Consider the following 26,697-nt stretch of genomic DNA (forward strand, 5'->3'; position numbering starts at 1 on the left):
TAATTAAAAACTTAACGTTCACCGGAGCTGCAAAATCTTGTCCAACATGTTGATTAGATACCGTAACCGATACAAAGTAATAACCTACAAAATCTCTATCTAAGTTCAAATTAAACTAAGTATCATTACTAGGAATATAAAGCTACTTATAGAAAATAAATTAACATGCCAATTTAAGTCAATAAAACATCAAAAATTTAAAAACTTCTCTATTAGTTGGAGCCGTAAAAACTTTTCCTGCACAGAGCTAATCTCATTCCCAACATTCTTAATTGCACAGATTATTTATTACTTGCACAGATTATTTATTTACTTACCAGAATTCAGTACTAACCACATAGCCAACACTCTTGATCTTTTTCTCATAAACCTTTCTAAGTACATGGTGCTCTTGGTACTTCAGATAAGAACTTGGAGCCTTTCTCTCATGGCCATTCTCAGCCTTGTTTGTTTGGCATTGCAAGAATGCAAAATGGGATGACCTTTGAGATTTCTATTCTTCTTTTCCTTGGTTGGATTACTGTATTAAATCTTCTGATGTCACTTTTTTACTTAGATCATGTCATTAAAATTGTTCTTGTAGAGATGAAATCCTTTATTCCACACGCCATCTTAAATTCTCATCATCCAAATCTTGGTTTTCCAATAAATGTGCTAAGGTTGTTCAAGATAAGAGTATTGCATATCACAACTGGCTTGCATCCAAATCTCCAGGTTCATTTTTTGCCATGCACCAATGCTCACAAAAATTGTAAAGCAGTTATTAATAAGTCCAAACTATATTTTGGACAGGCTAAGAATAGAAAACTCGCTTCTTTTCCAAACAGTATTCAAGCATTCTGGTCTCTTGCCAAAGTTGTTGGCTGCAACTTTTGTTCATCTTCACTCCCAGCTCTGCTAACACATGATAGTTTTGTTGCCACCTCAGCTAAAGATAAAGCTGACTTATTAGCATCATACTTCTCTTCTAGCTCTTGTATTTATGATCTTGGTAAACCACTTACTACCATTCCCAGTACACTCCACTCAGTGCTTGTGGTCTTGCATCAAAAGGATTTCAGAAGAATTTTGAACAATAATGATGCCAAGAAAGCTGGAGGTCCTGATAGTATTTCTCCACTTGTTCTCAAAACCTGTGCTCCTGAGCTTACTCCTGTTTATTTGTCCATAGATGGGTAATATACTAGCTTATATTACCCATCTATGAACAAATTCAACGGAAAAGTTTGGTGAACATTTTCAAAGACTTTTGATCGGGTTTGGCATAAACCTTCCGTCCTATGGATTGCCAACTGTTTTTTCTGTAATTGGGTATCCAGTTTTCTCCCTGACCATTCACTGCAGCTGAGGATAGACATCTCTCTGTCTAACTTTACTACTGATGCTGGTGTTCCTTACGGTTCAGTTCTTTTTCCCACTCTTTGCCTTTTCTGTATTCTTCTTCCATTGACTGGTAATCCTATCCATAATTTTGCTGATGATAGCACATTGCATTTCCACTTTCCAGTTTGAGAAACCCTGCTGTGTGCAAACAGCTTTAACTTCCTAAATATCCACTACCAATTCCCTAAATGCTGACCTCCAGGTAATTTTCCAATGGGGTAAATGTGACTTAGTTAATCTCAATCCTTTTAAAACTCAGTCCTCTCTTATATCTTGCAAAAAGGATTCGTCTGCTCTCATGTTTAACTTCAGTGACACTCAGATTTTTAGACAATGTGACATATCTCTGTTAGGGATTACCCTGACTTGCAATCTAAAAAACTGGGTTTTCTCTTTTGCTACTGGTGTTACTTTTCTTCTAAACAGCAACTCACTATACAAATCTCAAATCCGCCATAATGTCAAATATCGTTCTCACATGTGGGGCAATGCCTCTATAGCAAAAGCCTGCTGCAGACTCCAAGAGTATGTCTGCAGGAGGCTTCTAATGTATTTAAAAAAAAAAATTTATAAGTTTTTTTTTTTTTTTCCCCAGGAGTCACTGTCTGTTGTAAGAAATAACCTTGTGACACTTCATGGAGAAGTATCAACACTTCCATGTCTTAGATATATTAATTGTCGTTTCAACAAGCTTAAAAATTGTGGCATACCATCTGATATATTTCTCTTAGAGGATCTGGCAGTTGTGGTAAGTAATCTTGCATTTCATAAAAATAGTTATAATATGGAATATATTAAAACATCAAAATGTAATAGGAATTATATTTAATCCATTCATGGTATCTCTGTGCTGGCCCATTGATGATAGGAAATTGTGATGCTAATTTTGATAGAGTATTTTTGGGTACAGTTTTAAGCAGGTGGATTTGCAGTAGTAGTAGTAGTAGTGGCATGTGATGCAAGAAAGCATGTGTATGAGCTTATGCAGCATCAGCCAAAAAAAAAAAAAAAAAAAATCACACCATTGCCTCCAAATGCCTGTCCAGTTCCTCCTTAAATTTATTCAACCTATCAACTTCCACAACGACAGATGGAAGTTTGTTCCAGCAATTAACCACCCGCTGGCTAAAGACAAATTTCCGCACATCTATTCTACATCTGTCTTTTCTCAATTTGAATTTATGCCCCCTTAGGTTCATAATCTAAACAAGTGGAAGGATCCCATCAGAATTCAGCGTGCTCAAACCATTCAAGGCCTTATATACCTCAATCAGATCACCGTGCAGGTGCCTAGTCTCCAGCCACTGCAATTTGCAGAACTTAAGCCTCTCTTGGTAAGAGGATCCCTTCATTCCCCTCACCAATCTTGTTGCCCTTCTCTGTACACGCTCAAGTAAATCTACATCCTTCCTAAAATGAGGCCTCCAGACCTATATGCAGTACTCAAGGCATGGCCTGACCATTCCCTTATACAGAGGGATAATCACCTCCTTTTACCTACTAGCAAAATTCCTATATATCATTGACAAAACCCCATGACCTACCGTGGCAGCCTGTCTGCATTGCTCAGAAAACTTCATATCTGACTGCACAATTACTCCCATGTCTTTTCCATTTTCTACCACCTTAAGTGTAGTACCTAAGTGTAGTACACAGTTGGTACGTTTCTCTGGGGTTAATTCTACCCATATGCAGTACTTTGCATTTGCCAAGGTTAAACTTCAGTTGCCACTTCTTAGCCCATCTGCCCAGATTATCTAGATCCTGTTGCAGTAGCACACTGCCATTACTGTCATTAACAACCCTGCCAACCTTTGTATCATCTGCAAACTTCGACATTAAGCCTGATATACCTTCATCAATATCATTGATAAATATACAAAACAACAGTGGACCTAACACCGAACCCTGCGGGACTCCACTAATAACATTAGTCCACGAAGAGCAGCACCCATTGATTACCACCCTCTGTCTTCTCCCACTTAACCATCCTTTTATCCATTGTAGCAACTTACCCTTAATACCATTCTGCTCCAATTTGTACAATAGTCTTTCATGTGCAACAGTGTCAAAAGCTGTCCTGAAATCCAAATAGATGATATCAAAATTATTTTTTGCATCCAGTTCCTTTGTAACCACATCATAATATCCTATCAAATTTGTCAGACAAGACTTTCCCTTAACAAACACATGCTGTGTCTGAATTATTGCTGCAGTCTTGTCTAGATGATCCTGCAATGCATCTTTAACCAGTGACTCCATTATTTTACCCGGAACAGAAGTTAAACTAACTGGTCTGTAATTACTCATGTCACCCTTCGATCCCCCTTTGTGAATTGGGGATACATTTGCACATCTCTAGTCCGTGGGAACCTCCCCTGAGTCCAAGGATGCTTTCATAATTATGGCCAAGGGTTTGCTTAGTTGCTTTTCCGCCTCCTTTAATATAACTAGATAGATCCCATCCACCCCAAGTGCTTTTCTTATGTTTAACTTCAACAATTTCTCCTCCACTTTGCTCTCAGTTATTACAAAATCATTAAGTATCCTGCTACAATTTGATAACCTTCTGCCATTTCCAAACCTTAATAACTCCTCATGTGTGAATGTAGATGCAAAATACTCATTCAGTTTGTTTGCTATATTGGCAGGATCATCAACAGTCGATTCATTGATATCAAGTGGACCAATCAGATTCATCCCCTTCCTTTTAGAGTTTATATAAATAAAGAAATCCTTGCTGTTTTTCTTAGCATCTTTTGCCAAGGATTGATCTCGTAATCTGCCTTCGCCTGCCTGACCTCCTTTGTGACCTGATTACAGACTAGCTTATATCTGCCATAGGCTTCTGAGTCGCTTGATAATTTATATGCATCCCATGCATTTTTCTTCTCTGTTACAAGTCTCATTAGTTCATTTGATAACCATATAGGCCTAAACCTTGAACAATATTTCTTAAAACCAACACAGATTCCTCAGACATTAGTAGTAGTGGCATGTGATGCAAGAAAGCAAGTGTATGAGCTTATGCAGCATCAGCCAAAAAAAGAAAAAAAAAAAATATCACACGATTTCCTCCAAATGCCTGTTCAGTTCCTCCTTAAATTTATTTAACCTGTCAACTTCCACAACAGCAGATGGAAGTTTGTTCCAGCAATTAACCACCTGCTGGCTGAAGGCAAATTTCTGCACATCTATTCTACATCTGTCTTTTCTTAATTTGAATTTATGCCCCCTTAGGTTCATAATCTGAACAAGTGGAAGGATCCCATCAGAATTCAGCGTGCTCAACCCATTCAAGGCCTTATACACCTCAATCAGTTCACCACGCAGGTGCCTAGTCTTCAGCCACTGCAATTTTCAGAACTTAACTTTGTATTGAAGTTTATAATAATCTCATATATTTCAAAGCGCCTATTAGCACATGCATATTGCATTTGTGAACCTCTCTTGGTAAGAGGATCCCTTCATTCTCCTCACCAATCTTGTTACCCTTCTCTGTACACGTTTAAGCAAGTCTACATCCTTCCTAAAATGAGGCCTCTAGACCTGTACGCAGTACTCAAGGCATAGTCTGACCATTGCCTTATACAGAGGGACAATCACCTCCTTTTCCCTGCTAGCAAAATTCCTGTATATCATTGACAAAACCCCATGACCTGCCCTGGCAGCCTGTCTGCATTGCTCAGAAAACTTCATATCTGACTGAACAATTACTCCCAGGTCTTTTTCATTTTCTACCATCTTAAGTGTAGTACCACACAGTTGGTATGTTTCTCTGAGGTTACTTCTACCCATATGCAGTACTTTGCATCTGTCAAGGTTAAACTTCAGTTGCCACTTCTTAGCCCATCTTCCCAGATTATCTAAATCCTCTTGCAGTAGCACACTGCCATTACTGTCATTAACAACCCTGCCAACCTTTGTATCATCTGCAAACTTCGACACTAAGCCTGATATATCTTCATCAATATCATTGATAAATATACAAAACAACAGAGGACCCAACACCGAACCCTGTGGGACTCCACTAATAACATTAGTCCACAAAGAGCAGCACCCATTGATTACCACCCTCTGGCTTCTCCCACTCAACCATCCTTTTATCCATTGTAGCAACTTACCCTTAATACCATTCTGCTCCAATTTGTACAATAGTCTTCCATGCGCAACAGTGTCAAAAGCTTTCCTGAAATCCAAATTTATGATATCAAAATTATTTTTTGCATCCAGTTCCTTTGTAACCACATCATAATATCCTATCAGATTTGTCAGACAAGACTTTCCCTTAACAAACTCATGCTGTGTCTGAATTATTGCTGCAGTCTTGTCTAGATGATCAATCAATGCATCTTTAACCAGTGACTCCATTATTTTACCCGGAACAGAAGTTAAACCAACTGGTCTGTAATTACTCGTGTCACCCTTTGATCCCCCTTTGTGAATTGGGGATACATTTGCACAGCTCCAGCCTGTGGGGACCTCCCCTGAGCCCAAGTCCATTATTCTAATTTTCTATCTTCTGAAAAAATAAATGTGTATGGGTAGGTATACACAAATATGCACATACTAAAGGAGTAGAATAAGTTTATTTCCTTTATGTAGAATACTGAAGAAAAATTTTATTGGTCAACACATAAAATATTATGAAAACTAAAATACCCAATCTTGACTAATTTTATACTGCTGAAACAAAAATGACATTAAAATTTGTCAATTGGCTCTTGTTTTCGAATTGCAGTTGGGGTCCCATATTAATGAATTACTCTACATTACCAACTACAGCTCTCGGCAAAATGCATAGTAACACCGCAGTTTCAGTACCACCATGCTCTTATCACATGATTGTCAACTTTCGCCTCACTCTGCATCACATGATAACTTGTTGTCATCTCAAATGTGTCTTCAACTTTGTTGCAGTAACCTCAAACAAGAGCCAATCAACAAATTTTAATGTAATTTTTGTTTCAGCAGCATAAAATTAGTCAAGATTGGGTATTTTCGTTTTCATAATATTTTACGTGTTGTACCTAGTTGGATAGGTACTGGTTGTGATTTGTTCACAGTTAATGCAAGTGCATTAACTGTGGAAATTTAGTATTAATGCAACTATGATGCAAGAAAGCAAGCTTATATAACACCAGCCAAAAAATAAAATAAATAAAATGTTTAGTTAAATATTCTGTTTGGTTCCCTTTGTATCACTTTGATTGTTTCTCAGTTTTTTGTGTGTACAGGGGGTCTCCTGTATCCGAGTATTTATTATCGGAGTCCTCACAGTTATGAGGATTTGAAAATTAATGAATTAAAGGAAGCCCTTGAGAAAAGAAATCTTGAGAATATTTTTGTGGGAACGAGTCTCTTCATGATTGTGCAGCAAAAGTTAAGTGTGAAGTTCAAGACATAACTAAATGCTACAACACAATTTTATCTGAAAAAAATATGGAAAAAAAGCCAAACGACTCTGGATTCATTCTTTATTTGTAAAACCGAAAAATAGTGTAATTTCAGTAAACTTTACTTAACCGTACATTGTTGAACATATTATAATAAAAATGTCCAATAAAATAATTGTCTCATTTTTCAGTTACTTCAATCCATTTTTTACTATGTATAAGTACACAATACACATTATTTGAAAATTTGATCCCCATTTTAAGTGGAATTTTCTGGAACCAATTATTTTTAAAATAACGAGGACCCTCCTGTATATCCATTGCAGTTTTTCTGTCTGACATGATTACATTCGCTGTTAAGGATTTTGGTTGCAATACTGTGCATAAAACAAAAATGTTTTATGCCACCTGAGTAAAGGATCAGATAGTCCTGAATAGCATCTTTAACTGCACATTCCGTGATCTGCACCACTGAAGTGCAACTCACTGAACTATAGTTGCATAACTCCTTAGCACCACCTTTTTGTATTGGGGGGATATTATCTTCAGTTCAAGTGGATATTCCTGGAGTTTAATGATAATCTCATTAGTATTACCAATGGTTTGATACACTATTACCAATGGTTTGATACACTCACATGCAGCATTTTTAATTATAACTGAATATATACAGCATCCTCTCCTGCAGCATGTCCCCCTTTAACCTTGGTGGCTTTTTTTAACAAATGCTTCTCTGAGATCATTATATCTCTTACTTTACAGCAATCTGACACAACAAAGAATCAAGCTTGAGTTCAACTGTAAATATTATTTAGATATATCTGTTCAAACCTTGCAATCGATTAAGGGAACTATTTGATTTATTCTCTTCATTTTTGAATTCACATATAAGAATACTCTATCCTTGTTCTTGATTCTTTTTGCTAAAACACCCTTACCCCCATCAGTAGCTTACATATTCTTTACATAATCAGAATCTCATGATTGCAAGGATTTCTTTACTTATATAAACAGCAAGGATTTCTTTACTTATATAAACTCCAAAAGGAAGGGGATGAATCTGATTGGTCCAATTGATATTGATGGTTCGACTGTTGATGATCCTGTTCAGATAATAAACAAATTTAATGAGTATTTTGCATCTACATTCACACATGAGGAATTATTAAAGTTTGAAAATGGCAGAAGGTTATTTGTAACAACTGAGAGCAAAGTGGAGGAGACATTGTTGAAGTTAAACATAAGAAAGGCACCTGGGGTGGATGGGATCTATCCAGTTATATTAAAGGAGGCGGCAAAGCAACTAGGCAAACCCTTAGCCATAATTATGAGAGCATCCTTGGACTCAGGGGAGGTCCCCACGGACTGGAGATGTGCAAATGTATCCCCAATTGACAAAGGGGGGATCGAAGGGTTACACGAGTAATTACAGACCAGTTAGTTTAACTTCTGTTCTGGGTAAAATAATGGAGTCACTGGTTAAAGATGCATTGCAGGATCATCTAGAAAAGACTGTAGCAATAATTCAGACACAGCATGGGTTTGTTAAAGGAAAGTCTTGTCTGACAAATTTGATAGGATATTATGATGTGGTTAACAAAGGAACTGGATGCAAAAAATAATTTTGATATCATATATTTGGATTTCAGGAAAGCTTTTGACACTGTTGCGCATGGAAGACTATTGTACAAATTGGAGCAGAATGGTATTAAGGTAAGTTGCTACAATGGATAAAAGGATGGTTAAGTGGGAGAAGACAGAGGGTGGTAATCATTGGGTGCTGCTCTTCATGGACTAATGTTATTAGTGGAGTCCCACAGGGTTTGGTGTTGGGTCCTCTGTTGTTTTGTATATTTATCAATGATATTGATGAAGGTATATCAGGCTTAGTGTCGAAGTTTGCAGATGATACAAAGGTTGGCAGGGTTGTTAATGACAGTAATGCCAGTGTGCTCCTGCAACAGGATCTAGATAATTTGGGCAGATGGGCTAAGAAGTGGCAACTGAAGTTTAACCTTGACAAATGCAAAGTACTGCATATGGATAGAAGTAACCCCAGAGAAACGTACCAACTGTGTGGTACTACACTTAAGATGGTAGAAAATGAAAAAGACCTGGGAGTAATTGTTCAGTCAGATATGAAGTTTTCTGAGCAATGCAGACAAGCTGCCAGGGCAGGTCATGGGGTTTTTGTCAATGATATATAGGAATTTTGCTAGCAGGGAAAAGGAGGTGATTGTCCCTCTGTATAAGGCAATGGTCAGGCCACGCCTTGAGTACTGCATACAGGTCTGGAGGTCTCATTTTAGGAAGGATGTAGATCTGCTTGAGCATGTACAGAGAAGGGCAACAAGATTGGTGAGGGGAATGAAGGGATCCTCTTACCAAGAGAGGCTTAAGTTCTGCAAATTGCAGTGGCTGGAGACTAGGCTCCTGCACGGTGATCTGATTGAGGTATATAAGGCCTTGAATGGGTTGAGCACGCTGAATTCTGATGGGATCCTTCCACTTGTTTAGATTATGAACCTAAGGGGGCATAAATTCAAATTGAGAAAAGACAGATGTAGAATAGATGTGCGGAAATTTGTCTTTAGCCAGTGGGTGGTTAATTGCTGGAACAAACTTCCATCTGCTGTTGTGGAAGTTGATAGGTTAAATAAATTTAAGGAAGCTGGACAGGCATTTGGAGGGAATGGTGTGATTTTTTTTTTTTTTTGGCTGATGCTGCATAAGCTCATACGCTTGCTTTCTTGCATCACATGCCAATACTACTACTACTACTACTATTGTCTGTAACTGTTTCATGCTTGTTTCTTTTGATCAGTTACACTCTTGACTTCACCTGTCATCCATTTTGAAATTTTACATTGACAGAACTTGACCACTAGTACGAATACATTTGTGGCTTTGAGGATAAACGCCTTGAATATTTCCCATAGTATATTTGCATCTGTCAGCATAACAGTATTCTTTCTAGTTAATTGAGCACAAGGAATGTCTTGTTCCATTCCAGTCTCTTCTCTTGAATTTGAACTCTTACCTTTTATCTTTGACTACATATGTTTCTTTAGATATAACCCATTGTATGGTACTGTGGTTGCTGCCTGGTATTGGTTCCCTCACTGTCAAGTTTTTGATGCAGTTAGGCTCCTTGTTGAGAATCAGTTCTGTTGATATTAGTGCTCCCTGTACTCCCTAGTTTATGTAGGATAAGTAGCAGTCGTTGGTTTGTTCAATAAAACTGTTACTATATAGGTATTTCCAGTCCGTGTACCCTTGTCTATAAGAGATAGGTTGAAGTCCTCACTCTCCTGAACATTATTTACTGAAATAAAATTCTTTATCTCTTATCTCCGAATGGTACCGTGTTAGCATTAGCATTAGCATTAGTAGAGGCATTTGATGCAAGAAAGCAAGCTTATGCAGCATCAGCCAAAAAAAAAAAAAAAAAAAAAAAAAAGTAACATAAATAAATTTAGTGTTTCACTAAGCCCAACTGCATCAGCATTAATTAACTTGATCAAAAGCTCAAACTCGCTTAATTTGTTTTACAGTGCCCTTGTGCAGACTTACAATGCACTGTACAATGCTACAAGCTCTTACAATGCACTGTACAATGCTACAAGCTCTTACAATGCACTGTACAATGCTACAAGCTCTTACAATGCACTGTACAGACAAATAAAATTTTGAACTTTATTGATTTTGACAGCCCTTGTACATTTCTTATAGTTATGTGTTTTCCCATATGGTCTTAGAGTGTTAGTAGATTTTACCTCTTTTGCAGTTCCCCTTTCAGTGACGAGGGTAAATAATGGTTGCACACAGTGCAGGTATTTGGAGAAGACTATGGTGAAGTTTGTTAGATGGTAATTTGATTATCTCCTTGTATTCATGAACAAGACTGATAATTTGCCATAGAGGAATCAAATGAAGATGTTTTTGGGTCCTCTGATTCATTTGGCTGACAAATGAATCAGTTCATCAGACACTCTAAGCAACTTTTGTATTATCATATTTGTAAACAACACGATTCATATACTCTCATCTGTTTGTAGTTGACTGGGGGAGGAAAAAATAAATAAAAATATTGTTCAGTCAATGAAATACAGTCAGTTCTCGTATAGCACGATAGTTGTGTTCCCAGAAACCCTCGTGCAATGCAAAATCGTGCAATACAAACAACAGGCCCTATGGGAAAAATAGGGTTAGGTGCTGACCACCCAAGATTGAACACACATTTGTAACCAAAACATTACCAAACACAATAAATAATCGTAATAAAATAAAATAAATAATCGTAATAAAATAAAATAAAAAATCGTAATAAGTATTTTATTACGACTATTACATAATAAAATATTGCTAATGCTTTTGCTTCTATCGTAAGCAAACTTGTTTTTTGTTTGATTTTCTATCCAAACAGATGACAGCGGTTCCATCTCTTCCAATTCTTTGTGTCTTAATCTAATGGATTTTAATTACACTTTGAGTTGTTCCTGCTATGAAAGTTGTTTTTATTTTCTCTGCATTCTTTCTAATTCTCGGCATTGCCTCATTTAGGCCTGTAGCATGTGCTTTATCACATGGTCTTTCATTTCGCTCAAAGCGTTTCATAATTTCATATTTTTTCTCAATCGACAGAGGTGGACTTCCATAAGCCTTAGCGGGGAAACCCCGGTGGGCCAGAGGCCAGTGTGATTTTGGCCATAAACCATAGTACAAGGCCACTATAAATATTCCCGGGTAAGAATTTTTGACCCAGTCCGCCTCTGTTTATCGATATTGCTTTTCTTTTTCTCTCTGAATCTGCAGTGTCTTCACCAGCACGCTTCCTTTTAAAACATTTTAAGTATTTTACTCATTTTTAGGGAATAAAGCACAATTACAAAACGAGGAGGCATGCATGATACACATAAACAAAGCTGTGCTCATGTAGCAACTGAATAAACAACACCGTAAAAGCAGAGATACACTATTAACACCTCACATTTTACTAAAGCACATTTCTGGGGGGTTACTACCATAAAACAATAAAAACAATTTCCAGTTGCGTTTCTGCTAATGGAATCTGTTATAAACTGGTAGTAAACTCGATCTAATTGCATTTGCTATTATACCAATAGCTGGAATTGTGTTGGTTTTTACGTTATTATAGTGAAATGTGTTTCCCCTTCACTGATATAAAACATATAAATACGTTTTCAGAATCTTCTCTTCATTCCTATCGTGTTGTGTTCATTTGGGGTGATCCGCATTTGACTGCCATTTCTTGTAAACACAAAGGCGAATCGTGCATAAGTGAATTCGGTTCGTGTTATATAAGATATCGTTCCCCTATTTATAAATCGTGTATGATCGAATTCGTGTAATGTAAACACGTATTATACGAGGACTGACTGTAATGGCATTTTAAAGGAGATTTCTTCATTGTTCATGCACTATGTATGGATGCTCCTTGTTCAGGAAGTATCTGTATATTTAGCATGTATTTGCCCTTATATATATCACATAAAAGAAAAGTAGTTCATTGGATTGTGTCTTGTTTCAGAGTGCATACAATCCACTTATTATATGAGGGGTAATCATTTAATTTTTGTACTGGTGAAAGATTTTATTTTTACCGTATGAACTGTCCATAAAGTTTGTATGGTAAACATAGCTTACGAACTTTATGGTACGCTAGAGGCACTCTCTCTGTCTCTGATTGCTACTGAGCAGACTCTGTTTGCACATGCCAATACTTGTCGAGTTAGTGTTGTATGAAGAGAGTTTTTTTAGCCATATGCCACTGATGATTGTTTTGAAGCAAAGTATCATGTCAGAGACATATAAATTGAACAGCGATAGGTGATTCATTATTGTGTCAGATGGAACTTATATGCATTGGAAACTGTTAAAGAGATGAATGAAGTGTATGGTAATGAAAGCCATTACTTGTGCCCTTTAAATATGGCATATTTAAACGGCACAAGTAATTCAGTGAAGGCCATGAGTCTATTGCAGATGACCCAAGACTTGGTTAGCCTTGCTCCTCAACAACTGAGCAAATCACAAAAGCCCAGGAAATTTTGGATGAAGACAGGCAAATTACATTTCATGAATTAGCTGTTAGAATGTCCATTTCATACAATAGTCCTCACAATATTGTTGCTCACAAGATCACCTGAATATTTCACGAATCTCTGCCCGCTGGATTCCACACAATTTTATTCAGTACAAAAACAGAAAAGAGTAGAATTGTGCAAAGAAATGATTGATCGTTTTGAAACAGAGGGTCACAACTTCTTAAATCGAATAGCGACTTGTGATGAAACTTGGATTTTTCACTGTGATCCAGAGACAAAACAACAGTCGAGTGAGTGGAAGAATTCTGATTCACCAAGAAATAAGAATTTTCGAACTTCTCATTCAGCTGGCAAACAAATGGTCCTTGTGTTTTTTGACATAAAAGGCATTCTTGTTACACATTTTGTGCCTTGTGGAACAACTATGAAAAGGGAGCACACTCTGAAGTTCTCAGAGTTAAACTTTGCCGCGCCATTTATGAGAAATGTCAGGAACTTTTTGGTGTGAAGTTGTTTCTCCCTCAAGAAAATGGCAGGCCCCATACAGCTAATATTGTGCAGCAGTGGTCATTGCCATAGGTGGCGAGGTTCTACCACATCCTCCTTATTTATCATACTTAGCCCTGTGTGATTTCTTCCTGTTTGCACTCCTGAAGAAAGCTCTGAAAAGCAAGCATTTTGCATCCAACACAACAATGCTCACAGAGGACAGTGGAAGCACTTTGCAGTCTTTCAAAAAATGTCTTGCAAGAAGCATTTAATGCGTGGATACAACGGTGGCAAAAGTGTGTAAAGTTCAATGGAGAGTATTTCGAGAAGGAGAAATCCACAGAAGATTCAGATTATGACAGTTAAGATCTTACACCCATCCGCAAATTAAATGATCAGCTCTCATAGAAGCAGTAATCTTGTGAAATACAGTTAATCCTGTTACAACAAACTTCTCGAGGGGTGGGGGAGGGTACGAATAATTTAGTTATGCCAAAATTGTGTTTTAATGAATATTGCTGAAAATTATTTCAAAATAATCATTATTTTAATTTTCTGTATAAATAAAATTCTTTTGCTCTTTTCAGAAACACAGAAGCAGCAATTTCTGCTTAGATATTGACTTTAAAACTAATACATAAAATGATGAAATAAGTGTACTACAAAAGCAAAAATATTTTGTCATTTTGAAGCATATTTTATTATAAGAAATACCATACATTTAGAAATATGTTACTTTTCACATATTAATATGTCAATTCTGTTTGTAATTTTTTTTCCCCACATTAATACAAAAATTCAATTTCAGTACAATTGAAAATATAATGTTACTGTAGGTGTTAAACAAAAACAAGTTAAGTAATATATGCAATGTGTTACATTTTGGGTGCATTCGATTGTTTTTTTCTTAAAATAGTTGAATTTTTTCTTTTTTCTGTGATAATTAGAAGTGAAAAGTAAATAACTTATTTTGTTACCAATTAATTACTAATTAATTAACTAATAATATATGAAAGTAATTGTTCTCACTTCACTGTACCATATCTCACAGCATAATATTCACCCAACATTTTGTAATGCATTTCCTCCTGGACTTTGAATAAAAATTGAAATCTGACACCTCTGTTTCACAGATCTTTGTGAAATAAAGATCTTTGAAGTAGGTATTGAATTTTGACAAATACCTTAGCTTATAATATACAGTTAAAATTTTTGTAATGTGTACTTTATTTCTTCCTGGATTTTAATAATGTTTGAAAGATAACATGTACTGTATTTCACATATTTGCTTTGATTAATGTGATAAACAAATAGTACTAATTCATGATTTTTATATTTAGTAAACTGGTAACAAAAAAAAAACATGCTCATCAAATGGTAAAGACTTCATATATACAAACTGAAAACATTTCCTTTTCTGTGCATCCACCATATATTTCATTCATTCCTCTAATTAGTGTATGGTAACAAATACTATTTCATACTTCTCAGCTACAATATACAATAATGTAAAGGAATAGTCCATGTGATATCTATGTATGAAAGAAAAAAGAAATAACAATTACTGGATTTCACCTTGTTCAATTTTAATGTCCATGTAGGTAGAATGGTGGTTATAATTGCCATCTTTCCTGCATTGGGGGAAAAGGCCAGGGTTTGGATTCCATCAATGACACGAAAGACTCTTATGGGCTTTTTTCACTCCCTAGCTGAGTTAGTTGTTCTCAGGTGTGGATAGCAAATTTGGCAATTTCACACAGGTTATGTGGCTCTTCTAAAACTTCTTCCCTTAAAGATGTGGCTAACCAGTTCACTGTTTGATCTACCAAAACAAGTTTCTATATGCTTGCTTATGACATTCTTATGACAGACCAACTTGAGAGATGTGTGCCATTATTCTACTCTATTTTTCAGTGATTGCAATAATATATAAATTGAAGGCAATACAGAAAGTCCTTTATACAAACCTTGATAATATAAAATGGAATGATGTAATGTATATACAGTTATGCCACCGTATCTGCTGATTCGGTATCCATTGATTCAGTTACCTGTGGTTAACCATGGAAAAAAAAACGAAAAAACTTAACATGTACTACTCGAGTGTCCAATACGATGCTTCCCTTAATTTTTTACGATGTTGATTTTAAATCTAATAGCTTCCCTTTATTTTTTACAATGTCGCGTATGGTTTGGTCATCAACGTCATAATGGTTCTTTAGAGATTTAACTAATGCACTATTTTCAAACTTTTGAATAATTTCAAGTTTTTGTTTAATTTGAAAGCACAACTCTTGCGTTTGCTCATCATTTTCACGGTTTCTAAAAAAAAAAAAAAAATTCCGACATCCCTGACATAAATAACAAAACAAAATTTGTCCTTTTGCGGTGTAACGGAACACAACGATCAATGCAATGCACTAAATCAAACTAAACATTTGTCTTTTTTTTTTTTTTTTTTTTTGAGCAGTAAGTGTGATGACAGTGTGGGGGGTTGCAAGATAATAGGTACACTAATCTTCCAATGACGACTTATAACACTGTTCTTGTTGCTTATTTACGACTTGCAAAATATATGTTTATACCTATTCTAGTTTATTACTTGAATTTTATGATTTCTGGTTGATTTTATTTTTTTTTTAATTTTGGAGTCTTGAAGTGTCCTGGTTAAGTCAATCCCAGTAAATCGAGAGTTTGCTGTACTTTATTATTACCATAATTAATGTTGGTAATGTCTTACTGTGCGTTTAATTTATCAATTAAACTTTATTATATGTATGTATGTACAAGAAAGTCACGTTATATATGGAGTCAGCGGGTGTTTGCTTATATCTGTGGTTTCAGCCATCCACGGTAGGTCTTGGAATGTATCCTCCACAGATACGGGGGTCTTACTGTACTCGGGTTAAAATTGATCCCTTCCTTTTTTATATGTATAAGAATTAAAATATTGAAATTTTTTCATCACTAAATTGTATAGGTCCTCACTATTAATTTATTAACAAACTATTTAATAACATTTTATTAAATAGTTTATTAATTAAATTAACAAATCATTAATAAAATATAATTTTTAAAAATTTTTGAAAGAAATTATTTAATATTCATTTAAAAATTTTTCGAAGCAAATAGGAATACAATGATGACTTAAAAAAAAGCTCTAAGGTTTTAATGACTTGTAATCTCATGCACATAACAAAATTGATTTTAATCACTTGTCATCTCTTAACCCCATAACAAAATAGTCTACTAACATAATTAAAGGTAATTTAATTAATTTATTTTTTATGCTGTGTTTGTATGTCCCTGAAATTGTTCTTCACAGGCTTAGTGGAAACATATCACCCTTCTTTTGGGTTTTGTTATTCAGTCATTTAACATATTTGCTGCCACATATACTTGTGAGGTTCCTTTATTTGTGCTTTGGGTTGCCTCTCTGTGGTGCTGGAACAAGTAGGCAGTGCTTTTTAGTAATTAGATTTTATTTGTGAAGAATCATCACTCCAGTAATTCTAGCATCTGTTGTTTGAGGCACTCTAACATCAACAGATGCATTTGAACAAGACTCAGAATAGCTTGAATAGAATTCCATTTCAGTATCAGATGATATTATAAAGAGCTGATTCAGTGTCATCAGTTCAGTATATTGCTCATACCTGTTCCTTTTTAGTCCTGATGTCCCAGGCCTGTGGATTCATTATAACAACCCTTCGGGGTAAAATTTTATAGGAAACATCTTTTACAGAAAATTTTATCAGCAGACACACACTAAAGATGATGTTTGGTTTTTCACAAACTAAAGAATTAAAATTCATCAAGTACAGTAAGCACCGGTTATAGTGATCATTGGTTATTAGAATCAGCTGCTCAATAGAATTAAATTTCAAAGAACCAGTCCAAATCAGTAAAATGCGCACTATACTTTCATTGTTTACTAGAATCACATTTTCGGTTATAAGAATCAATTTTGAATGCCTCTGTGATATTTTTCTAAAGCACATTTCTGGAGGTCACATTCATAGAGGTCACAACCATAAAACAATAAAAACAGTTTGCAGTTTCCGGTTTATTGGGCTTTTCTGTTAGTGTAACGAATGGGTAGTAAACTCGATCTTATTCATTTGTGATAATACCAATAGCTGAAATTCCAGTTTGTGCATGCTGTGTGCTTTGTAATTGATCGATGCTTATATTTTTTACTGTGTTTTAAATTTTATTGCCAAAAAAAATGTCAGTGAACAGAAAGAGAGTGAATTTGAGTGTAAAAGATAAGTTATGAATTTTAGAAATGTATGATAAATTAAACTTAGGCAATATGTCTCAAAGGGAAGGATCAGAAAAATTTGGAGTGCCTCAGTCATCTTGATCAAAATTGTTAAAATCATGTCACACATTAAAAACTAATGTGATTAGTGAAACCAGAAAAAGGAAGCGTGAAGAGAAATGCCAAACAGTAGAATGAAGCTTTGTTCGTTTGGTTCAAACAGGCCAGCTCATTTAATGCGCGAATCAATTGTAGCATTCTTCTTCAAAAAGCTAATGATTTTGCTGAAAAACTACACGAAGGGTTTAAGGTGATGGATGGCTGACAAGATGGAAGGATAGGCATGATATTGTTTACAAAAAACTTTAGACATTTTTAATATAGATCAAACGGGGCTGTACTACAGGGCTACCCCAGACCACTGCATGATTTTTAAAAATTCCTCTTAAGTTCTTTTAACATGCAACATGATGGGAACAACCAAGTTGAAGCCGTTAGTTATTGGAAAGAGTAAATCGCCTAGATGTTTTAAAGGAGTAAAACAGCTGCCTGTTGAATATGCCAATAATACCAATGCTTGGATGACAGCTTCTTTATTTTAAGATTATCTTCGTAAATGGGATTTGAAATTGGATAAGAAAAACAAAAAAATTGCATTGGTTTTGGACAACTGCCCAGCTCATCCAAATTTAACTTTCAAAAACATTGAATTAGTTTTTCTACCTTCAAATACCACATCACTGATTCAACCTCTCGACCAGGGAATAATAAAAACCTTTATGACCTTTTATAGATCAGATATGAGGCGAAGAATCATCCGGTCTATAGATGAAGGTTTTGGAACATCATCCAATATCGCAAAGTAGATAACTGTTCTAGATGCACTTTATATGACAATGAATGCCTGGAATGACGTTTCTGAAACCTGCATTAGCAACTGTTTCAAAAAATCTGGATTAATTATTCATGATGGGCAACTAAGTCACGATACTGATCACGTTTGAAAGCGTTAAGACATGGGTGGACATAGATGGTGAACTACAAGTTACTACACCTTTAACAGATGAAGAAATTGCCCAGTCTGTTACTGATAATTTCACTGAGGAGGAGGAGGAAAATGAAGATGAACCTGAACTAATTCCAGTTGCAAAATGCAAACTCGTGAAGCTATAGCCATCCTGAGGAGAGCATTGGAAGAAGCTGGTGCAAGTGATCGTGAATATAGACTGTTATACAATATTGAAAAATCTATAAATAGACTTTGTAGTGATAATTTCAAGCAATCTAAAATAAGTGACTATTTTAAATTATAATCATATTACAAAGTGTTATGTTTAATTAATATGTATATTAATTAAGCTATGTACATAAATACAAATTTATTTTTATTTTGCTAACCTGTGGATAAATTTATTTTATTTTGTTTGGAACGTAAAAATCGGAAGAATATTCTGATTTTTATGTATCTTTTAATTGGTAATAAACCTTTGGTAATAAAGTGTAAATGTGTGCTTTATATCTTTATTGTTATAGCCTCTGGATAACATTTGTTGATTTTCACTTATTAGAATCGCCGTTTATTAGAATCAAAATTCAATTTGCAAACGTGATCACTATAACTGGCACTTACTGTATAATCTTCAAAAAATTTTACCTTTTCTTCTTGTGGAAAATACTGAACTAATAAAATAACTTCAACATAAGCAAAGAACATGAAACTGTGAGTCAAGTATAAAGCTTTTATAGCACTCTCTAGACAGTGCAATTGATGCTAAGCAAAATACCAGCCAGTGCAATAGCACATGGTTCATTCAGTTAGCCAAAATCGCTCAGTTGTTTATTTCATGTGCTTTTCCTTTACAGTTCTCATTTATTGACTGCAATTCACTAGACACATATTTGCATTGAGGAATAAAAATTGCAGTTTGTTTTAACACAAGTTTGCATTCAGGCAGCAAATGTGGTAAATCTTCATTTCCATTGTCATTAAGAAAATTCAACATCTTCATAAAAAAATTAACAAGTTTTTTAAAAATGGTCTTAAGAGGTCCTTAAAAATGACCTTATGTTTATCTTAAACAATTTCTCCTCCACTTTACTCTCAATTATTACAAAATCATCTAGCTTACTGCCAGAGTTTAATTCATCTCTGGTATTCCCCTCCCTGAATAACTCCTCATGTGTGAATGTAGATGCAAAATACTTACTTATTTTGTTAGCTACCTGAGCAGGATTGTCAACAGTTGAACCATCGATATCAAGTGGACCAATCAGATTCATCCCCTTCCTTCTAGAGTTTACATAAGTAAAGAATTCTTTGCTGTTTTTCTTTGCCTCCTTTGCCAAAGATTTCTCGTAGTCTGCCTTTGCCTGCCTGCCTAACCTCCTTTGTAACTTGATTTACGGACCAGCTTATATCTACCATAGGCTTCACGGTCAACTGTTAATTTGTATGAATCCCATGCATTTTTTTTCTCTGCAACAAGTTTCATTTGTTCATCGGACATCCATTTAGGGCTAAACCTATTTGTTAGTATATATATATATTTGTTAATATATATAAACTAATGTGAGTTATTATTAAGTTTGTATTCATTTGGCCAATTAAATTTGCTCTTTCACTCATTCCCATTTACCATAACACTCATGCACTCTTTCTTTCCCTCATACTGGGTTAATCTCACCACAACTAATATTTATTTTCTTTTATCATATTTCCAATTCACCCTTTCACTCAGTGCTTAGCTCATTCATTCTATCTTTTGTCCTCTTTCATTCATTCCCCTCATTTGTTCTTTCATTCTATATTGCATCCCCTTGCTACTAGCTTGCTAATATTTTTCAGCTAGTCTGCTTCCCTGCTGCCTGTACATCTCCCTCTCCTATATGGTTACTTATTTGGTTTGGAGGGCCCCCCCCAGGTTCCTACACATAGCAGGGTAGTCCTGGGGGTACCCAGGTCAGTCCGGTTTTGTCACATCAAGTTTCTGTCAGGGCACTGAATACAGTTATCCTGACAGTTTTTAAAGTCATGTTGGTGACCCACCATGCCATGGTGGGAGACATGGGCAATTTTAGTTATTGATTATTGTTTATCTGCTGGGGGACTGAATTGCCCTTCTTTGGATAGTTCTGCATATTTCAAATACTTTCTGTGTTGCGAAAGCTTTATAATTTTACTCTTCTATTATGAATAGCTGTTCCTCCCATGGGAAGGGGACCAGTCTGAAGAGGATGTCATAAATTATACATTCATATAGGATGTGTACCCAGGCTTCACTCTTACCACAGGTTTAGTTTGGATCGTCAGTCAGCCCTAAAGAGGTTAGTTTCATCTTTAGGGAGCCATGACCATGTTGAGAAAAGTTCAGGGCATACCATTTAGGCAGCTTTGGGCTGAAAATTGCCACCCATGGCAGAAACGTTTTGGTAATTAGACCTCTGGTTTCCTGTTCCCAATTTGTTTGCCATAGCTCATTGAGCTTTGTGGCTATTCTTTTTCTTTCAGTCTTGATGGTGTTTGCTGTATCAAGGGCTGTACTCAGGAATTCTGTGGGTATGCCCTTTTTTAGTCTGTAATATAAACCCCTTTTGACTACTTCCAAGTAAAGTGGGAGAGTGCCAGCCAGCACCTGCACTGTAGGTGTGCTTATATACAGCATGCTCTGGTAGTAAGGTGTAAAGTTTTTTTGGGTCAAATGGCACCTGGAGTTCCCCCCCATCTCCACGTAGTGTATATTGTTGTGTGATACAGTACACTGTAAAGGCCAGGGATTTAAAAGTTTATAGATATTGTGGTGTGTAATGTTTTGTACCGTGTTCATCTGGCCTTTTAGCCATTGGGCTCCTAATGGGACCCACTGTTGCCCACACTATGCCCCTAGGAGGCAGACCAGGTAAACCCAGTATAGTTATATTTATTCTGGTCAGTCCTGCCACCTAATTTCCTGAGATTTCAGTGGCTAAGACCTAAAAAAAAAAAAAAGTTACTATAATTTATGCTGAAAGGGGGTAGGCTGAATGGTAATAGTGTTGTTGCATGGTTGACTTAAGTTTTTAAGTGTGGGTTTGGAATAATTTTGGTTTCATTAGAAGCAGTTGCAAAGTTAGATGGGGGGTAAGACAGAGGTGGAGTCAGTAGAGAAGACAACCCCAAATGGTCAGTGCCCCACCAGAGGGAAGAAAATGGGGTGGCGAGGAGGGAAGGAGACAGCAGACTTCTACCCTCCCCAAAGGCAGTAGGAAGAAAGTACCCTGCAAGAGTGCACTGCTATGGAGAGGCCAATGGCCTTGGCAGCAAGCTGCAGCAATAGTTATGTTCGTTGATCACTGGTGTCTTCCACCGCAGAGAGATCTTGAGACAGGTGAACAGTGAACTGCATCGATTCTGTGTCCGGTCCTGGTTCAGAGGGTCCTTAGTGTGGACTCAATCTTTCCGTTTGAATGTTTCTGTCCAGTTATGTTGAGTTGTTTCATTCAGTTATTGGCTTTTGTTAGGTTGGGTTGTTTCGTTCAGTTATTGGCTTTAGCCGTGATGAATAGCAATAAGTGTCCTCCTAGAAAACATCTCTTGTGCAAACTTGGTGAAGATCAGGAACTCCTCCCTTAAGTCTAGCAGATGATGCTCCAGTCCTGCTGGTAAATATGAGTTCCGTCATAAGTTGACAGCAGAGGTTCTCATAATGGTCACAGCTGTACGTAATGTGGGACCATGTTTCTGTCTCTCCACATGTGCAGAGGGGGGTCTTCCATTGTTCGAAAAAATAGTTAACTTGGCATTGAAGGCACCATGACCTGTCAGGATAAACGTAAATAGACCTGAGTGGAACCAGGAAGTGACTAGGATAGACATGGCCGACTGTAGGCAGGAACTTTCTGTTACAGACCCTTTGTTGAACAGACCACTTTTCCTGCCATGCCTGCTGCAGATGATTCTCAAGTCTGGTCCTTTCTTCTATTCTGTTCCCTGCTAGGTTGTTGGTGTATTCCCCCAGAGTGTAGGGTAATCCTTTGGTCATAATTGTTGGCATAGTACATCATCCCACAGCATATAACTTCTAGGTCCAGGGGCAGAACCCCCGCCAGGACTTGGAGGGCATGCGTACTAACGGGGGAGAAGCGTATGTAATCACTAGGGTGAAGAAGGCTTTATAGTACAGTGTTAGCATACTTTTTTTGAGCCCCCAGTTCTTTCTTGTTATTCTGGCTATTAATCTGGCATTTCTTCTTATTTTTTCTCTCAAGTATTTGAGATGAGGGTGAAGGACAGGTTGGTGTCTAGAATGATACCTAGATGCTTCAGTTTGGCAACTAGTTTGATTGTCTGGCTATGGATTTTAATTTGTGGTGGTCTTCTTAAGTTTAGGCTACCTTTCAACAGTGTAGATGATATTTTAAGAAGTGGATTGTGGCCCAGTCTTGAAGCTTAAGTGCTTGGTTTGCTTGGACTTCCATTTGTGCTCAGCTTTCAGCAGCAGCTGTCAGTATTAAATCATCTGCAAAGGCTTGGGAATTTGCTTCCCCCAGGTTCAGGGCCAGGAATTCGTCTAGGATCATATACCAGAGCAGTGGTCCTAGAACTGAATTTTGGGGGCAGCCCCTGTAGAGTGATCCGGTCAACTTATTATAGTTATATGATGCTATCACCTGGATTTCTCTGTTGGTTAGATAGAATTCCATAACTTTGTACAAATTCATAGGCATATTTGCACTTCTCAGTCTAGCTAGAATGCTCGGCCACCAAATGGTGTCGAACGCCCCTGCGAAATCGATTTAGATGGCAAGAAAATATTTTTTGTCACACCCTGTGGCCACCCTCAAAAGGCCACCCAGGGCATCAATGGTAGAAGTTCCTTGCTTGAATCCATGTTGTGCTGGCATAGTTGGTCCAGCTGTTTTGTAGTGGTGAGTTATTCTTTTACATATCAGCCTTTCCAATAGCTTACTTGCCGCTGGGAACAGGGCAATCAGCCGATAAGAGTTCGGCTGTTCTGGAGGCTTTGAAGGATTCTTGGGTATGAGCTTCACGGTTGCAAGTTTCCAGTCGGCTGGGTAAGTTCCTGTTCTTAGGCATACGTTGTATAATATGAGGAGCAGTTCCGGGGTGGTGTCTACTACCTTTTTTATAATTTCCGACTCCAGAAGATCTGGGCCGGGACATTTTCTATTCCTTATGAGGGCTGCAATGGCATGAAATTCCTCCATGGCGAAGAGCTATTCTATTTGCTGTGTTTTTTTATGCTTCTTTTTCTCTACCTATTTGTACCTGTTCTGGTAAGGTTGGGACAGCTGGTTCATGAAAGATCTGATTGGGTATGTTATCGATAGACTGTTCCCAGGTAGTGGCTAGTGTGCCCTGCAGGGTTCGAGTCACATTTATGATTTCTCCTCTGGGAAGTTTGTTAGTAACAACTTTGTAGACTATTTCCCAGGGATCGGTGTTTCCAGTTTTGTTGACCAGGTGCTCCCAGGCTATCCTCTTGCTTTTGCATATCAGGTCCATGTAGCTGTTTCTAACAATCTTGTATCTTTCCCTTAACAGTCTTACTTCTGGGTCTGGCCAGATACATCTCACCCTTTGAAACTCTTTTCTTGCCTTTATGACCTGCTTTCTTAATGTTTCAATTTCTTGAGTCTACCAGGGGACTGCGCCCGAGGTTGGAATCTTCCTCTTCGTGGCTGTTTCACAAGTGTTAGTGATAATTTTTGTGACACTCCTCTGGATCTCATTTGGGTCAAGTTGTTGGTCATCCTCCATCCAATGCCCTTCTGCCTGGTGCAGCAGCCTCCCAAAGAGTTCCCAGTCAGCCTTGTTAACCACAAACCGGTTTATCACATGTTTGACTACTGGAGTTCTGCTAACTGTGCGGTTGATTTGGTAAGTAAGCATTCTGTGGTCTGATGTCCAGGAGTCTTGGACTGCCCAGTCCACAGCATGTCCAGCCACATTGGTGATTGCCAAGGAGACATCTATTGTGGCCTCCCACAGAGTGTTACAGAAGTTGGGTAAGTGACATGGTTGATTTAATACTACCATAGGAGAATTTGCTAGGAACTCCTTGAGTCACCGCCATTGTGTGTGCCTCTCCTATCTGGGCTGTGCATAGTTAGGTTATTTTTGTGACGGTCAGGTTGGGGTTTCATACTAGTATTGCAGCCCATGGGTTCTCCTCCTCAGTTTACACTATTTTGTACATCCCAGGGTATCCCTTTGCCTGTCTTGTGTGGGTGTATGCTCCTGTATGATTAAGATATCGGCATTTTATTTGTCAGCCTTTCTTCTGGGTTGTTCAGGCACTGCCCTGGCCCACTGTGTATTCTGTTGGAATATTAGTAACCTTGTTGTGCTATATCTTTTAGCTCGTATAGCCATAGTCGGTTCTAGACTGGTAAAGCTTTTTGTTTTTACGAAGGTGGGGCATTTTGGATCTCTAATAGAATGCAAGTGCTCCAGTTTCAAGGACTTGCAGTTCATGCAAACGGGTTGTTACTCTTTGTTAGGGCAGTTTTTATACTCATGCCCTTTAGCAGAGCAGTGTCCACAAGTTGGTGTGGCCTGGGTGCATGTATGGGAGGTGTGACCAAACCTGCAGCATTGATAGCACATAGGTACGTCCACGTTCTCCCGAAATCTATGACTGCTCCAGTCAGTGTACAATCTTGTCTGGCTCTTCAACACTTGCCAGGTCGCCGAGGCTAGATCCACAATCCAGTTGTGATTCGAGCCTGTCTTTGACTTAGTGTAATATTTTGGCTGCACAAGTCTCCCTTGTTCCTCTCCCAAGTTAGGCATTTGCTAACTATTTGCTAACTTGTGATGATCTCATCTTCCAGTTGTTTAGCAGTGAGGTCTTTATCCACATCGAAAATTAGGATTAAGGGGCCTGCCTTTTTGGAGGCCCAGCCGTGAGTCCCATTGTAGCAGTTTTAGTGTTTGTCATAATGTTATCTGTTTTGCCTGGTTTTGGTCTCTATTAGGACTTCTATGTTCCTTGTTTTTCTTATGCTCTTTATTCTTGTCATTTTCAGGTCATTGTATATTTGAGTCATGATGGTTGTCTTCAGTTCCTCACTTGTCTGGGTGCCATCAGTGTCTGTCGCTGGTCTGAGGACCACCAGGTTGGGGGCTCTAAGTAAAGGTTGCTTCCTCTGCTGGGGCATCTTTGTGTTAGTATCCTTGTTTTGTGGGTTCCTCAGTGCATCTGCATACGAGGGAGGTGCACTGTTGCATTTGTTTGTCCCACTCATCCAAGTAGGCCTCCAATTTAGCTGTGGCTTTCTCTTGTTCACATTGCATACTGACAAGAATAATTTCCATTTTATTCCATATAGTGATTATATCGCTTCTCAGTCCTGTCGTGATCCTGCTGTTGGACTTTGCCATTAACGCTTCCAATTGTGTTCTTAATGTTAGCATCTGCGTGAGAACTGGGCCATCTGGCAGGGCGGAGTCCAGCTGTTGTTTGGAAGCCACAATGTCAGCCTGAGTGTTCGCCATTTCTTCCTGTTCCTTTTGCTCTGAGGAGTTATTCCTCGTTTTCCCTATCACTTTTTGGGACCACCAGTTTCTTATTCTTTTCTTTGTCACAGGAGTTAGTTTAGGGTCATTCATATCTTCAATCTGGTCAGCAGTCTGTGTGGCTTCGGTCTCAGTTTGTAAGATTTCTGTCGCTTCTTGTTCTTCTGTGGAGTCCATGATTTCCGGATTAATGGGAAGAGTTCGGATTATTGGGTTTAATTTATGCTGTTCTTGTAGAGGTTGGAAATGCAGCTGTTTGTCATATACCAAAGTCCTTGAGTCCGTTAGTTCCAGAGCAATCCCTCTGTAAGGATTTGGGCTATTTCCACTGGTCATGTGGGGGGGGGGGGACACAAATTCCTTGATATTTCTCTATGAATGCAATACAAGTTGTTGAGACACTGTCTCAGCCCTGGGAAAAACACAAGGGGGCAATGATGTCACAGAAGTCAATAGAATATTTTAATGTGAAATGTTATAACTATTACATGAGTACTCAAGTTGTGCTAGGAATAAGCTGGCTCTTTTCAGTATTGTGGCTTCAGCCAATCAGAACAGGCCTTATGGTCACGTGACCTA

The 26,697-nt window shown here is 37.5% G+C and overlaps 1 protein-coding gene across 3 annotated transcripts in view; it reads left to right on the forward strand.

The window, feature by feature from the left end:
• Window positions 1–26,697, forward strand: part of fliI (FLII actin remodeling protein) — a 436,796-nt gene that overhangs the window by 22,829 nt on the left and 387,270 nt on the right. For all 3 annotated transcript variants that reach the window (XM_090376949.1, XM_090376950.1, XM_090376948.1), the window contains one exon: window positions 1,979–2,131. In XM_090376949.1, the coding sequence (XP_090233075.1) occupies window positions 1,979–2,131 (153 nt within the window). The remainder of the gene's footprint in view (window positions 1–1,978; window positions 2,132–26,697) is intronic.

This window comes from Mastigoproctus giganteus, chromosome 7 (genome assembly GCF_048544385.1).
Source record: "Mastigoproctus giganteus isolate SK-2022 chromosome 7, ASM4854438v1, whole genome shotgun sequence".
NCBI lineage: Eukaryota > Metazoa > Arthropoda > Arachnida > Uropygi > Thelyphonidae > Mastigoproctus > Mastigoproctus giganteus.